A 17,228-nucleotide genomic window follows, 5' to 3' on the forward strand; every position below is an offset into this window, starting at 1 on the left:
GCTGGCTTTGAACTCCTGAGCTCAAGTGATGCTCCTAGCTCAGCCTCCTGAGTAGCTGGGGCTACAGGTGTGCACCATTGCGTCCTTCCCCCCCACCAACAAAGGAATTTTATGTGAAATTCTAATCTAAAACAGAAAACCCACTGAAAACCGAGGCACTCCGGGTGCAGTGTTGGGGTAGAGGACACAGGGAATCCTCAGGCCTCTCCTCCGTGAGCTCTTAAGGCACCTCCAACAAGCCCCTGATAGTTGTGAAGTCCCATGCTGGGGGTCTCAGCTGGGCAATGGGCCTGTGAGACCCACCTCAGTGGTACTTGGGTCTTCAAACCTTGATTTAGACTCAAATGCTCAGACCACACCCAGAACTCAGGAGGTGGCCAACCCAGAATGTAGAGCCAGCTCTTAAGAGAAACGTGCCTCTGTATCTCCCTGCAGTTGTCTGGTAAAAAGATGACCCGAAGCACAAAACTGAGTGTCAGGACAAAACACAGTAGAAACACATAAGAAAAATAACTTTGTTATTAAGCATATACAATCATATCCAAAGCACTTCATAGTATCACATCCGTAACTGTTGGAATATTAAATCTAGTTCGACTGTTAAATGGACCTGGTATAAATAATCAACAACAGAGCTACTGTGATATATGACTAATCACCGTGAGATAAACACAAACCCATGGCACACATGAAATTCCTCGGGGCACTTGCTTTAAGAATCTAACAAAGAATGCTGAGATCCCCTGGGGAGTAGAAGGGTCCTTTTCTATGATTTCCCTAAAAAAGTAACATTTGTGGAAGGAGCATATAAAGTCCAAGATTTTATGCTTTAACAATTATGATCATTGTGTGTGTTTTTTTCCAAGTGGAAAATTATTTTTTGACTTGTTGTGAAACATACACGCTGACTGTGCCAGGAAAAATTTCATCTATTTCCCTGAATTCATTATTAATAACTTTAGATGGCTCTATTCTACTAGTTGTTTGGCCTGGATTCTGCAAATAATTTTCCTTTTCAGGAAGGTTATCTGAAAGATGTTAAAAGTTTGCAGAATGAGACTGCCCTGGCTGTCTCCGTGGGACAGAGATGTTGGGATGGAGGGAGAGAGAGAGAGACGGGACTGACACCCAAAATATGATGGGGGAGTTGTCACCTGAAAGCCCAGGCTGATTCCTGGCCTGGAGAAGCCCTCCTGCATGTCTGGGAACAGGGCTCCCAGGGCCCACAGTAGTTAGGAAGCTTGGAGAGGGAGCACGACCAGAATCAAGGTTCTCTTCACCTGGTATTTGGTGGGGTAATACTCCCCTGTGCTTCCCCCAAACACCAATGAGCATTTCTTAGTTACCTGTCAGGTACAGACACACCTATCTGAGTTTATACAGTAGAAATGACTTTGGCCAATTAATCCTGTGCCAGGTGTTGGGAATTAGCTCAGGAGAGAAAAGGCAGCATCCTAAAACAGAGGCAACTTATGAAGTCCTACTCTAAAGTCCTAGCCAGGAGGGTGAACAAAACTGAAGTCAACATTTCTACTAATGGGTTGAGGAAGTGAAACATGAAGGGACTTAGTCAAACTGCAGGAAATTTTACCCAAAAAATGGCTTTCCCATTAGGTTTTGGCAGAAGTCCTGTTTATACAGTGAAGCTTTGGTTTTCTATCCATAGCTAAAAGACACATTAGAAGTAACAATGCCTTATGATACCTTACCTTTGAAAAATGAATTTGGGCGTACAGAACATGTATTAGTCTTGCATTAGTCCACACTTTGAAAATCTGAGGATTAATAATTCTTTTCCAAGTTGACCTGGTCCAGCAGATTGACATAAAATACAGGTTGTTGTGCAGTTTTGCTAGAGATTGTCATCTAGAATGGTCTCATGAAATCCAGATATTACTTTGTTTTTTCTTTTAATATAGTATGCTAGCCTGTGACTAAACGTGCAGTTTAGTTGTATTTTATGAGCACTTGACAATAAAGATCGTATTTCTAAATACAGTTCACTATCAAGAAAAAGAAAAGGTAATACAATTCCTCATTTTTTTAAAAAAAAATCAAAGACGGACTTAATCATCTCTCACAGAGCCTGTGCATAATTTTTTTTTGTTTGTTAGTTTTAAGCATTCATCCATCCTCACCCTTTAAATACTGTGCTCTACCAGCAGGCAAACATTCAAGACAGTCCTAATGAGAATCAACAGATGTTCAGTTCATCTCTTCATAAACCCGTGGTTGGTGTGACCCTCTGCTATCATTGTGGAATTCTGGAGAGACTGATGAGGGGGAAAGGATGCTAGACAAACAGCACTGAGAATGTGTTTGCTTTCACTTTTAAAACGTTAGGGGACAGTCACTGGAGATTTTGCCTAAGTAAGAAATAGTGGAGCAAAATGTGTGTGAAAGACGCAGCCGCCCGCTGAGTGACCCGCGTTTCTGTGTAAGGAAGACTGCTGCCAGGTGAGACCTGCAATCAGAGCTCCTTCCTGCCATTCTTTAAAAAGAGAACTGAAGAGTGGCATCCAAACACAACAAGAGTGATTTTCCTTAAGCTTTCACAGTAGGGGAGTTACATGAGGGAGATTAAAAGAAGATGGGGAAAAAGCCAAACAGGCTTCTCAGAAATGTAAAGGGACATCACGGGATGGAAAAATGGGAAACTCCAACATGAGCCAACACGAAGCTCAGTGTAAGAGCAAAGGTCTCCTGCAAAGGTAGATAAAAAGCCATTTTGTGTGTCCAGTAAGAAGAAGGTAGAGCTTAAGGAACACGTTAGCTGCCCGTTGAAACCAAGAGGCACCTGCCCCTCTCCCCTGGTATTACAAAGGAGCAGATTCTCCCTCTTGGTGCCTCTGAATCCAGAGAAAGCCCAGGCAGGAACATGCTCCCCTCTGGGACCCAGAGGTGCTCGGAGAAAACACTCCAACTCAGTGATAGGTTGGGAAACGTACCCTTTTTGAAATTGTTTCTCACACTGCTGAGAAAAGGAAAATAAGGAAAAGGCCTAGAAGAACTGGAACTTGGAATAATTAAAGAAAGTTGAGGAAAAATGGGAATCGCAGGAAGGAACTTTCTGCCAGACAAGGAAAACCACTGGCTTTTCCCCCTGCCCCATCCAAGACAACTTTCGATAGTGCATTATTCTCAATATGGTGGCAGGTTTGGCCGGCCCCAGACAAAGACTTGTCACACTCAAGAGGGGCACATTTACCTGCCGCTGCCAATCTGGCTTCAGTGGAGTTCCTGTCCAAGGTCCCCCTTCCCATTTGCCAACGACCCAAGCCAGCAACCTCCCTGCAGCCTCAAGTCCCACCGTACAATGATCCAGCCTGGATCAAGGCCTAACAGGCCCTTCCAGGCACCTGGTCAGAACCAGGACTCTGCACCTCTCCCTAAGGGCCAGCCACCCTTATTTAACAAATAATCTGTGGTTTATGGAGAGGCCCCACTCTTAGATCAAATAGCTTTAACATGTCCTGGCAAACCAGGAGCCTGTTGTTCTAATGTGAATCAGGGTATTTCATCCCTTTACTGTTTTTCAAAAGAGGATTTATTCTTCTCCAAATAGGATACTTATGGATAAGCATGGCATGAACCCTTAATCACCATGTTTGAATTTTAAAATGTGGCAACCCATGACAGTAAATACATAGCTAATTCTTCTCCATCTTCTTTAATCTCCACTCCTTAATTTTCTCCTTTTTTTTTAAACCAAATTTGAGAAACAAGGTTGGACAAAAGGATAGAATATTTAAAATCTACTAGATGGACAAGAAAAAAGAATTATCCACCAAGCTAAATCCACACGATTGTCCTCCCCACTGCTTTTTAATTGAAGAGCCCTAATTTTGATACTAGAACAGTCTATTTTGAACACACATTTTTTTTTTTCTTCCAGAAATAGCCTCACGTTTTCTTAGAGCTCACCCTGCCATCTTTCCGTCTTTGGTATTCTGCCAAATTTTAAGACACTAACTTAACTCAAATCCAGAAGTTCCAGAAAAAATAAGATGTAGAAGAATAGTCCCAATGCAAACCACCCCACCAGACCCTCAGTGAGAAGCACGTACATCAGCCATTCGCTCCCTCATGTCTGTGGCAGGTCTCGTAGGGGACTCTGAAAATGGTATTTGGAAAAAGAGGAGTAGGAAAAAGATTAAAGAAATGTATCTTTTCTAGGTCTCCAGTGGTGTTTTTCTTCTTTTTAGATGATGTAACTGCAGGTGAAAACACTCTTGTTTCTCTTTCTTTGGCATGAAGATGCTGGGCTGTGCTATGGATAAAAATCTGTGGGGGCTCCCAAGTCTCTTGTCTCTGTTTTTCTTGGGTGGTCATCTCCAGAGCCCAGGTCCATGGTTTCTGGGAAGCTGGAAAGTTCCTGAGGTAAAGGGAAGTCCTCTGCCGAGGAGTGAGTCCGGTGCCCGAACACCTTGTCCTGCAGCTCAGCGATGTCGTTGCGGATGTCGGCCAGCATGAGCAGCAGGAAGTCGAAAGAACCAGGGGGTCCCTGTGCACACAGGAGGAATCAAAGCTAGGACAGGACAGATAGCAAGGGCCTTCGGGCTCCATGATTTACTAGTCCTGTTGCTTGCTGGCAACTACTGTCCTGGTAACTCTGGGCCCCAGTGGAGAAAAAATAAGGAGCTATAAGAGCCTGGGGGAGCTACCACAATGTCTTCTAATCCCATCACACATGTGAACTCTGGTGACATATGCACCTCCCCTCCCTCCAGGCTACAACAAACCTGGTAGACAAAAAAATACGAGAATCACTTTCCTAGGTTACTTTCCAAAGGAATCTGCAAGATACTTAAGAAGGCAGGAGAATGGGGTTCTGTGGGGTTTGGATCCCATCTGTGCCACTTCCTAGCTGTGTGGACTCGGGCACGTTACTTAACTTCTTTGGGTTTCAGTTTCCCCATCTGTAAAATGGAGATAATAATACTTCATAGGGTTTCACAGGGTTTTAAGTGAGGATTTAAATGAGTCAATCCCATAAATGTTCAAAAGTGCTCTGTTATTTTTTAAAAATCAAATTATTAAGATGTTCATAAGATGGCTGACTTCAAGCACAAACTAAATGAAATTATGTTGTAAAGATGTCAATTTCTCATTAACTTGGAAAGGTCCGAACCAAAGCTTCCTAATTTTTCTATGTATCGAACATCCTTTATCATCATATAGTCGTATTTATTAAGTCTTAATTTCCATGTTGTGCTGTGTGGGGCATGGTAAAAAAGAATATGGAAACATGCATGTTCTGGGCCTATCAAAGCATGTAGTAAAATCGTTATCCCCACACCACAACCGCTGCTGTCGCGGCTACCACCTTAGAAGCAGGGGCTTACATGGTGAAGTACGTAGAGAGGCACAGTACTTTGATATCATCTGACCTTCACGATAACCACGTGAGGCATGGCGGATCGCGTTCCACTGCTGGGACTGTATGGGTAGGGATATGAACGCCCAGAGACGCCAAGTGACATGCCCGAGGTCAGACAGCTAGTAGGCAGAAGAGTTGAGATGGGAACCCACACCTCCCACCTCTGTGGCCAGGGCTCTTGGTCTTTCTTCAGAAATGACCCTGACCTCTTCAGAAGCAGTAGAGTTGCTTGAATCTTCTGTGCTTTTGGATACTAATTTTCATTTTTAATCTCCCAGACCTATGCACATATATAACTAATTTATCCTCAGGTCCCAAGCACCCCTGCGTGTCTTTGCACTTATTGAAGGTGATGGTCACTCGGCCTGCTAGGGTTATGGAGGCAGCTAAATTCTCAAGTGTTCAGAGTTATAAACTTAATCCCAAAGGTTTCTTTCCTCATCCTTTCAGATGTTTTATGATATACCTGGAAAGAGACTCATGACATATTGGGATTTTGAACCTTAAGAGAAGACATTCCAAATAAAGATTAGCCATGAAAAAAGAAAAACATAACAACAGAAAACAAATTTAAAATAAATCCAAACCAGTTGCTAAAGGCTTCTGTGGCTCTTCCTAACCACAGAGCTCCGTTCAGGCTGGCTGAGTAATGGCTGGAAGAGGCTTTTGCTTCTAAGACCAACTTATAGGAGGCTCAGCAGAGCTGCAGCCCCGGGAACATTCCCACTAGAAAGGCAGGACAGACAGTGCTACTTACTGGGGACCCCCGGGGCCCAGGTGCTCCTCTCTCCCCCTAAAAACACAAAGGCCAGGGTTAGCTTTCTGGGCCACATGGACGCGACCACCATGGTCTCTATTCATGCACCCACCATAACCATTTCCATGCACAAAACAACAACTGTATTCTACAGAAAACACATGTAGGATTGAAGCTGGACTCATGGGACCATTTATTCAAACAGAACTGCTTGGGGCAAGTGTCTCTCATTCTGACTTCCCCAGAAGCCATATATTTTCAAACCATATCCGACGAGAGGAATGTCTGTATTTCCAGACAGCGTGTGGAATAACAACTTTCTACAGTAACTCATGCCGACTTCTTTATGAGGCAAATAGCAGGCAGCGCTCAAAGTGAAACTACCCACTCGCACAGAATGGAACTTCTGCTCTTGAGCATCTCTCAGAAATGGGAACACACGAAAAACAACCCTATAAAATAACACTGGTTAAAGAGAAAAACACATGCGACTTTCGCAACGCAGAAGCTTATTTAAAATTTATAGTGGTTGTTTTTCCCAGGAGCAGTTTTGGTGGTTGTTTTTGTTTTTAGGGTTGGTTTTACACATTACAAAAACGGCTTTTTAGATTTTGTTCCCAGCTTTAAGGGAAAAAAGTATATCTGTGCCTCAATTTTGCCACACACAAAATGGGGATGGTAAACAGTGCTTGTTGAGCTTCCTGGCTGTCTGTTCAGCAGGTAGAAAGTGAGAAACTATTGGCTCGCAAGGACCACTCACAAGACGTACCTTAGAACCGTCTCTTCCGGGGGCACCTGGCGGACCCTGTGAGACAAAAGGGTCTGATTTAACAGAAGGCAAAAAGCATGGGTCAAAGGCACACTTCCCCCAAAACAGTAAGTGCATGTCCAGTAAGATACTGACCACGGGGCCCCTCCGGCCTTGCTTAACGTGGGACAGATCAGGAGATGGTCCCATGGGTCCCATCGAGCCCCGGGGGCCGGGCTGCCCAGGAGGGCCTGGCATACCGGGGAAGCCTGGGCTCCCCTTTGGTCCCGGTGAGCCTGTAATCAAAGAACACCTCATTAGCTCACAGACCACATGTAAGAAGGACAAAGGCCCCTGGCTGACGAGAGCCCAGCTTCCCTGTCTTTGCACTCTGCCGTCTGCCTTCTAACAGCTCCGCTGGGATGTCCCATGGGCATTTTCAACATTTCGCTGTGGTCAAAAATGACTTCCCCCATCTTCCTCTCTTTTCATGGACCAACAGTCAACCGTCCACCCAAGCCAGAAACTTGAGAGTCCTCCTATTTCTACAACCTCCTTATCCAGTGGCCGGTTCCTACACATTCTACCTCTTTAACATCTCATAACTGCCTGCTCCCTGCCATCCCCATGATCACAGCAGAGTAGTGGCCACCACGGCAGGGTAAGGGCTACCACAGCTGGACAGCAGGCAAGAGTACAGGTCTTAGCATCAGAGAGATTTAGGCTTGAATATTACACAAGGTGCTTGAGCTGCGTGACCCTTTCTCATCTGTAAAGCTGGGCTAATAAAAATCTTCCTTATAGAGCAGCTATGTCAAATGAGATTTTAGACATACACATACCCCACTTAGTATAATACTTCACACACAGTGAACACTAAAATAAATATGAGGCCGTCCTTATATTTGCTTTATCTGTAGTCTCTTTGCCCCCTACCAGTCTTGTTCAACCCTCACCTACTCTTCACATTTATGCATGAATAATAAATCTAAAATAAGTCTTACTATGTAACTTTCCTACTTTCAATCCTTTGGTGCAAAAGCCTCAAGTCACTGGGGTGGATCAGCAAATTCTCTCTTGCTGACCACAGGCAAATATCCACTACTTCTGGGGGAGCAGCAGGAAATGTGCTCCTGTCTAACACTTGCCACAGGCAAGCTGGGGGGCAGAGGGAGGTGAGGAGAGGAAGATGTCACCCCAAGGTCTGGATGCATGGATCATGCCTAGGATTGCAGCTGCAGCAAGAGAACAGAAAAGCCCCCTACCCCCATGACTCTAGTATATAGTAACGAGCAACAGTAATCTACCTTTGGGGGAAGGGCAAGAGCATGGAGAGAGAATCTGTGGCATAGGTGTGCAGGGGTTACTGAAAGCGGAGAGTAGAGTACAAACACTGAGAAAAACCCATTGGTATCCAAACCCCCACTAACCATAAGGTAATAGTATCTTACCACTGGAGGAATTTGAAAATTTGAAGATTGTGGAACACTGAAGGTAAATACACTCACAAGAAAACCCAAACCAAGCTCAATTACTCATTAGATCAACACAACACCCCACACCAGTGGCCTAACAAAAGAAAAGGGTAACTACTCCATCTCCAGGAGTAGTTACCATGTACCTCCGTCTCTACTGTTCCTCTGCAAAAGATGTCTGGCATTCAGTACAAAATTTTAAGACATATAAAAAAAGCAAAAGCACAACAAACAAAAAACCATCATCAAGCGACAGAGCAATCAGCAGAACCAGACTCAGAGGTGATTCTGATATTGGAATTATGAGACAGGGGCTTTAAAATAACAATGATTAATATGTTAAAGGTGTTAGCAGAAAAGATAGTTTGCCCGAACAGATGGGGCACTGCAGCAGAGAGACGTAAGGAAAAAAAGTCAAATGGAAATAAAAGACACAGTATTACAGATGGAAAAAAATTTTGATAGGCTTATCAGCACACTGGTCACAACTGAAGAAAGAATCGGAGAACTTAAAGATGACGAGCCAATAGTCATCCAAATGAAACGCAAAGTAAAAAGCAAAACAGAACCTCCAAAAGAGGTGGGACAATATCAAACAGTCTAACATAAGTGCAACTGAAGTCCGATGAGGAGGAGAAGAAAACTCTACAGTGGCTTCCTTTGCATACAGAATAAAGTTCAAACTCCTCAGCACAGTACACTAGCTCATTCTCCTCTTCCTCTCCAGGCACCTTTTTTTCACCTTGCCTTCTTCCTTATCACCCCCAATAAATCTCTACAGAGGGTATCACAAACTGTAAATCAGAATTTCTCCATGCACAGGTCGGGTCCATTGTAAAAGCTCATCCTCAATCACACGCTCTTCCATCAAGGACCCTGAACGGCTCAAACCACATTAGAAACCAGATGGCAGAACTGGAGAAGAAAGCTGGCAAATCATCTATTAAGAAAAACCCCCCAATGGCTCCCCTGTTCCTGCAGCTGTCCTTGCTCTAGAGATAAACAGACTAGCCTGGAGATGATTCCTCCAGCAAAGCAAAACAAGAGAGAAGGGTAGATAACACTGTGCTAGAATCACTTTGTAAGGCGAGCCCCCAGTCTACCTAGAAGCAGCAAGGGACTGCCTGTGTGAGGCATCTGCTGGAAGAAATTCCACCATCACCCAGAGCACCTCAAGGCCAAGGGAGTCAACAAGAAGATGAACCAAAGCCCTGGCCCAGTTCTTATTCTCTGTACAGACTGAGACCCAGGCCTGTGTTTGATGAAAACCAAAAGATCAAGACATAAGTGGGAAGAATTTGCAAGAAGCAAGTACAACCCAAATGCTTTGGGAAGAACTCTGAGCCTTTGTTCTTGCTTCTCTTCCAAACTAACACCTCCCCATATCCTTCCTGCTTGGACAAATTCTACCAGTCTTGAACATCCAGATCAAACTCCAGACCCCCCAACCACTGTAGGCTACCGTGCTCTCTCCCTTCTCTGGAAGGGAGCCAGATCCCTCCTGTAACTAAATATTTTTACCTCCAGTAGCACAAAGGAAGGAAGCCTCTTGGAGGCACGTGGATACTGTTTTACTCTATTTGCCTTTGCTCTGTGTCTCGTCTTCCCAATTAGAATGTCAGGAAGTTCATTCATAACACCTAGTACGCTGCTAAGCAAAGCTAACCGGGGATAAGACACTCACCGGTTCAGAATCATTTGCTAAGGCTAATGTCATTTCCTTCACTGGTGTGAAAAAAATCATCTACCTATCTATCTACGGAGAGACTCAAAATATCAAACACCTCACAACTTTTTTTTAATGTTCTCATTGTTTATTTCCTGATGATATGATAGGACATCCGGGATTTTCTTCAAACTATTAAGGGTGAATCTTCCAAACAGTATGCTGAGTAAAAGAAGCCAGACAAAAGAATAAATACTAAAAGACTACGTTGATAAGCAATTCTAGAACAGGTAAAACTGTAGTGAAAGAAAGGAGGTCAGTGGCTGCCTTAGAGCTGGGGGTGAGGAAGTAGACTGATTACAAATGGACACAAGGGAACTTTCTGGGGTGATGGAAATGTTCTGTATCTTCTTGATACAGATATAGGTTGGTGGTTACACGGGTGAATACATTTGTCAAAACTCATCCAACTGTAATTTAAATTAGTACATTATATATAATTTGTATCTCAATAAAGTTGACTTGTAAAAAACATATAGCTAGGTATAAAAATACAGATGAAAATATGTTAACAAATACTAAGGGAAGGTAGAAAGAAGATTGGGGAATAGCAGAAACGAGGCTGGCCCTAAGCAGTTAGAACTGAGTTATAAGCCCAGAGGGGTCCATAATACGGTTCTACTTTTTTATATGTTACAATTTTCCCTGAATAAAGTTAAAAAATAGTTTTCATGGTGTTTCTCTGTAACTTAAAATGATATTTAGGAATTTTATCGAATCCCAGGACGATGACCTTTTTCTCCCGAATTGCTATGGGTTATGAGGCTTTCGGGCCCAATTTCCCAGGGCCCTCTCCATGCACAGGTGTGTGGCCGTTCCCTGGACACCTGCTTTGGTTCTTCTCAATGGAAGCTGGAGAACACTGTGCAGTCCCCACTAAAAGTGAGCTTTTGGCAGGCCTTTGCTAGGGACTCTATCACCCTCCTGTGTCTCTCTCCACACTCACCAGGAGGGCCCTGGCCCCCAGGCAGGCCAGGAGGTCCTGGAAGGTAGGTGTTTGAGGCCAGCACCTTGTCACCAGTGATGTACTTGCCCAGGTCAGCAGCATTGTTGGGGAGCAGGGCAATCTGCAAGGAGAAGAGGAAAACCTTGGTCAGGAAGCAACAGCTCCACGCCAAGGAGAGTTTCTGCATTTGTGGTGTTTGCAGAAGCTGCAAAGTCTTTTTGTGATATATATACATACACACACATGCACATAAACACTTTTTTTTTTTTTTTTAAACTAGAGCTACTTAGAGCCTAAAGGGACTGTGAAGAGCCTCTTTCTAAACCTCAAGACTTCCTAGTGAAAACAGCTGGCACGAGATCACTCAGCTAGTTAGTGGGAGAACCTAGAGAGGCTCCAGATTGCCTAGACGTCAGTAGAACTAATATTGCCATAATTAATATGATCTGTTTCATACTTTCAATTTGTTAACTACTTTATGTCTCAAATATCTATTGGATAGCTACAATATGGCAGGCCCCGTGCTTTGTTCTATGGAAACAGTGTGACCGAGACATGGTCTTAAAGAACTCTCAGCCTGGGGAGCCAGACATGGTTGCCGAGATGTGGTGGACAATTCCCCCCACACTCAGGGCTGATCTTCGGTACAACTGGGCAAGAGTGATTGTGGTGGCTTTAAAACCTGTCCACAAATTCTTGTGCACTCTTCCCTTCAAGGTGGAGACTAGCTTCCCATCCACGCAGCATGGGCTAGACTTGCTTCTCAAGAATAAAATAGGAGAGAGGTGATAGTGGGTAGCATCGGAGACTAGGACTAAAAGGCACCGAGGCCCTGTCTTGGATCACGCATTCTAGGGGAAGCCAGAGGACTGCACGAATGAATGCCCTTCGCATCCCTTGACATCAGGTAAACTCTGTGAATCTATGAGACCTTTGGTGAGGACTGAATGCTACCAACCTCCATTTCCTCACTGGCAAAAGGGAACAATTCATCCGTTGAAGAACCCAGGACGTTTGACATTTAGCGTTTTCTACAGTTGGAATTTTGCCGATTGTATATTCATCAGGCAGTTCAACATGCCCGTACACATTTTATAACGTGGGGTTGGCCACAGTACGGGACACCTACTATCTACTTCTTGGGTGATGTTTATTGGGCAGATGTCCTACGTCCTTTTGTGAATAGATGGCATTAGCAGTAGCAAAGATGACATTAAAAAATGATCCAAACACCAGCACAAGAGTGGCGGTGAGAAGACACAGGTTTTAGGTCTGCCCTCCCGAGCAATTACTTCACCTGAAACCATCAGCATCCTTCTCATAGGGCTATGGTGATAATTAAATATTCTGGATATAAAGCTGCTTTATAAACTGCAGACTGAAACACATTCTAGAACATATTTTAAAAAATGAATTGGTCTGCATAATGTTCCTTGAATGTCAGCAGAAGCTCAGAATTGCCACAATGCATTTCTAGAAAGAATTTGGTATAAGGTTGACCAATTCTAGCCCAACCCAACTGTGTGAGAGTTATTGGAGTACTAAGATGACCTCAGGGATTTTTATGTGGCTCTACAGCAGGGTCTTTGAGGCTGACAAGTACTTTGACACCAGTTTTTCAACTTTTGAATTTTTTTTCATGCATCACAAAAAATATTGTGGGTAGGTTAAGGGAAAGCCACACATTGACTGAGCAGCTGAATTTCTGAACAACTTGTGATATTTAGCTCTACTGTTCCTAAAGATCACCCTGGCTAGAAAGAGCTTCCCTACAGCTTGTAATTATTTCCAGGGAAGGAAAGTGAAGGTAGCTTTATGCCTTGAGACACTGATCAACTGCCTACCCCAATCCCTAATCCTCCAGCCTATGAAAGGCAAACTTACTTTGTCCATGAACCCTTCTCTAGGTTTGCTCAATAAATATTAATACTAATGTCAGTGTAAGTTCAACCTGGGGATATCTGTGTGGGATGTGTTTTATTTTCATCTGTTTATACTGATACACATGCAAGGTTTTTGGCCTGGTTTCCCTGCTAGACCAAAGGTACTTAAGGTTAAATCTATGCTTTAACTCATGATTAGATGCCAAGTAAATACACATCTCTGCTAAAGCTGATCATGTCTTCAATGCACAAAAGGTCCACAAAGTCATTTCTCTTCTCAGCCTGTGGATCTGCTTGTTTAACTGGTAGCTGTGGTTTTCATTAGGGGCTGGCTGCATGTTTGTTGAATGTGGAAAAGAGACACTGTCTCATGCTTACCCTTTTGCCCTTCAGAACAGATGGATGTTGAAATTAAACAGATTAGCTACACCTCTTTGATGTATTAAGAGCCTTGAGTGGAAGCAAATAAACAAACCAGTAAGTTTACGTTTTATCAGTATAGGAGCAATTTCTGAGTCACTGACAAACTAGCAAATTGACTGGCCTTAGGTATATAATACATACTGAGTCCAGGACAATTGTTTAAGAAGTCAGGTCGCCAGATCCACCCTGGGGGCGTTACAGCGTAGCAACATTACCGGAGATCCTACATTCCACCAGGCACTCGGAGCATTTTACAAAGTGCATCAGTCCTCACTTTTGGTGACACAAGGTACCCAAAGGGCTGCCTTCCTAGGTGCAGGGAGCTCAGACAGGCACAGGCTATGATTTTTAAATGTGAAAAATAAAGCTGCTGCAGAAACTCATCACCAGTTTACGGATATTTATAGACAGGATGTTCTCTATAAATAACACACAGATGAAATATTAGATAAGATAGAATCACATAGGACCATGTGTCTGCACATTCATTTTCTAAGTAGCCATAACAGTCACAGCCGACGCTCCCTACAGCTACACCACGTGTCCCTTACCTAGGGCATATTTTAACCACCACCTCCTCAATCCTTGCTGTCGCTGTATTGTGTTGCCCGTTAGATGGTCAGCTGTCAGGACGGTCCGGCAAAGCATCCGGAGTCCAAACCTCATGGCATCAGCTGCACGAATGCTCAATGTGGATGATAATTTCCTTACTGTTCCTAAACATTCTTCCACTTTATCTCAGCCAAGCCCTCCTTTTGTCACGTGTCACTGTGCATCCCCCCCCACCCCCAGGTCAACACGTACCTTTTGCTTCAGCTGCAGCACCGTCTGCTTCATCTGGTGGAACTCCTTGCACGTGGCGCAGCAAGTTCCGGCTTTCAGGGAGTTCTCAGACTTCTCCTCGTGCCCTGAGAAAGGAGACGGGCTCGGTTCCATCTGGGAGGCTGGGTAAAGGCCAGGCCCAGAGAGACAGCATCAGGAAGGGGCCGGGGGCAGCGCAGCCGACAGCAGGACATGCGTGGGTTGGCCGCTCACTATTTCACAGTTCTCAGGGCCCGGCCAGCACGCCTCAGGCCAGGGAAGAGAGGACAGAGGGAGGAGGGCCCTGCCACACTTTGGGCTCAGCTGTTCCTATTTAGACAGCCCAGGAAGACTCTGGTCTTCCTCTTTCATGTGTGAAAACGTGCACCACAGATCTTTCGTCAGTGCCGTTCCAGGAGACAGGCTCTATAAATCCAGCATGACTTACACTCCCCTCAAAGGGCCAATGTTCACACATCATAAATATCCCCCAAGCTCAAACCATCGGCCTCCCAAAGCTGGTCGTGATCACCTGCTGATCCGGGCCTTCAGAGGGAGGCACAGCGGGGTCGGCTGGGGCTGTGTGGTCGTGGGCTGGGAGCTGACCTCACTGAGACGTGAGGCCAGGATGGGAAACGTGCCGGGCACTCTGGACACCCCCACCCAGGGCCAGCCAGGACAGCAGTGGGAAAGGCTTCTGGTCCCAAAGCCCTCTTGTAGAAAGCACGTCGGACACTCCACAGGCTTTATGAAATATCGCTTTTTGCTAAAGGAAAAATGGGTGAAGTAAACGATGCAGCCAAGAATCCAGCCAGTTCTTATCTTTCCAGCACTGAAACAGGCTGCACAAGCCTGTGTGCCGGGGAGAGTCGACACCGAGGTTGTCTTGCTACTGAGGACCAGGCACAGACTGCCAAGGTCTGTGCCAAAGGAGGAGCAGTGTGGACCAGAAGTTGTAGGGGGTGTGCATTCTGTTGCAGGGGGCGGCGGGACAGTTTGACACCCAGGGAAGGTGTAAACTCCCCTTGCTTAGAAGCTTTTCGGTGTTGGGCCTGGCATGCTGTTTGTGTGGCATGACCACTGCCACCTAGACTGTGGATCAGCGACAGTCAGGTAGCGTGTCACCATCTCCTATGCTTCCTGGCCCACATACTTTCCTTCTCACTGTTCCTCTCTTCTGCAAAGCCCTGCCTTCTATTTTCACTTGTTCAATCCCACCGAGACCCAGATCAAATGCTCCACGAGGCCCACTCTATCCACCAACACACTTCAGTCCTCTGAAATCAGGCAGCGTTTACCATGCGTCCCACTCACAGGTTGAGTCTTCCAGGCTTCCCTGAAGAGGGGCTCTTGGTGCACATGCCAGACCGTCAGTCACTGAAGTACTAGACCCTCTTTTTCATATCTCACAGACGGATGCTCAAATGGCCATTTGGCCATTTTGGAGGGGTGAGGGCATGCAGCAAACCTACTGTTGGAAACTCTGTTGAGAACACTGGAGAGTTATCAGCCAACCAGGCTCCAGGGAAGCAGCTCTGCCCAGTGACTGCTGACATGAAGACGCCTGGGCTGTTCTCTGTTCCTTTGTGGAACTAGCAGAACACAGAGAATCGAAAGTGATGTTATCCAAAAGACTTGAGGCTCCCACTGGCAAGGGAGCACACAGCATGGTAGCAGAAGTCTGGTGGAGTCAGATGATCAGAATTAGAATCTTGATGCTGCCACCAAATATCTTTTTGGTTGGATGAGTCAGCTTCTGTGACTATCTGTTCCTTAAATGGCGGAAACACCTATCACCTGGTGTTGCTGAGCAAAGCCAGTGAGACATGCAGGTTCCCAGAACGGTGCCTAGTCTACTGCAAGTGAGCCATACATGGTACCCATTGTTATCGGCATCGTGGTTTACGATTAAGCTCCCTACAAAATTAGAGATGTGGGGTAGGGACCTTTGAATAGAGCTCTTTGAAGATAATTACAGACTAAAGCCTTCTTTGTATGTGTAGACCTGGAACACACCATCTACTCTGAATTGGGGTTAATCTACCTTGCAATTTGTCTACAGTAATGTCAACGTGTGGCTACAATAATCTCACGTGTGCTACAAGTTTATTTAAAAACCCAGGTAGATATATCTGACTGCATTTCTTCAGTCTTCTCAATTAATGCTGTGGTCACACTTCTATGAGAAACTTCTGGCGAGGTTATCGCTCAACATTTTTGCTTCAACTTGTTCAGATTTTAAAGGCGCAATGTTATTGATTAGCCACGTGGGGGCATGGAGCTCTAATTGTTCCTGGAGTTAAGCAAAAAGCACTAGAAATTACAATGCCTTAGATATATTAGTAACAACTAATAAACTCACAAAAACCAACGAATGTTCACAACATATTTCATATGGGCAGTGTCCCAAATGTACGAAGTATGTTTGTTTTAAAAAGTTGATCGTGTAGAGTTGTGCTCTGACTATAACGCTCAACCCTGGTGGCACATTACAATCACCTTTGGGGGGGTCTTTAAAAATCTGTTACACCCCACTCATCTGGGGAGAGCAAGGCAATAGTATCAGCATTTTTTAAAGCTCCCCAGGTGATTCCACAGTGGAGAACCACTGATCCATGGATTAGTGGAGCTTGAAAGTTATATGAAACACCTGGCTTTTTCTGACACTTTGAACCATAAGAATTGATACTGGAGTCATGGTCACGTTATCAGAAAATAAACAGAAGTTGAAAAATAAAGACCAGCAAGCTAATTACTATGGAGCCAACATTTCCTTAATTTGTCTTCCCATCAGTGCTACACAGACTCCCTGGGGTGACTAAACTGGCTCCAGATACATATTTTCAAAGAGAAATCCCAAGTGGCTGCATGTCTGTTAGCCACAGGGCTGTTCCACCAGCCTGTGGGCTGCAATCTTTCAATCCTCAGAGGCCACAGCCCCTCCTCTCCCCCTGGATTCCTAATAACCAGTGGAGGCTGTGTTTGACTTTAAATGTCTGTAACATGACAGACGTTGGCAAAGTTAAAAAATTAAATAGGCTGGGCACGGTGGCTCACGCCTGTAATCCTAGCACTCTGGGAGGCCGAGA

The 17,228-nt window shown here is 44.8% G+C and overlaps 1 protein-coding gene across 1 annotated transcript in view; it reads right to left on the reverse strand.

Moving 5' to 3' along the window:
• Positions 1–4,270: 4,270 nt before the first annotated feature.
• The window catches only part of CCBE1 (collagen and calcium binding EGF domains 1), a 238,740-nt gene continuing 225,782 nt past the window's right edge, over positions 4,271–17,228 (reverse strand). Inside the window, exons 6-11 of the mRNA XM_012651743.1 lie at positions 14,143–14,246; positions 11,033–11,153; positions 7,042–7,181; positions 6,907–6,942; positions 6,138–6,173; positions 4,271–4,504 (exon numbers count right to left, since the gene is read on the reverse strand). Coding sequence (XP_012507197.1) covers positions 4,271–4,504; positions 6,138–6,173; positions 6,907–6,942; positions 7,042–7,181; positions 11,033–11,153; positions 14,143–14,246 — 671 coding nt within the window. The remainder of the gene's footprint in view (positions 4,505–6,137; positions 6,174–6,906; positions 6,943–7,041; positions 7,182–11,032; positions 11,154–14,142; positions 14,247–17,228) is intronic.

Source organism: Propithecus coquereli, unplaced genomic scaffold (assembly GCF_000956105.1).
Source record: "Propithecus coquereli isolate 6110/MARCELLA unplaced genomic scaffold, Pcoq_1.0 Scaffold37, whole genome shotgun sequence".
Taxonomy (NCBI): Eukaryota; Metazoa; Chordata; class Mammalia; order Primates; family Indriidae; genus Propithecus; species Propithecus coquereli.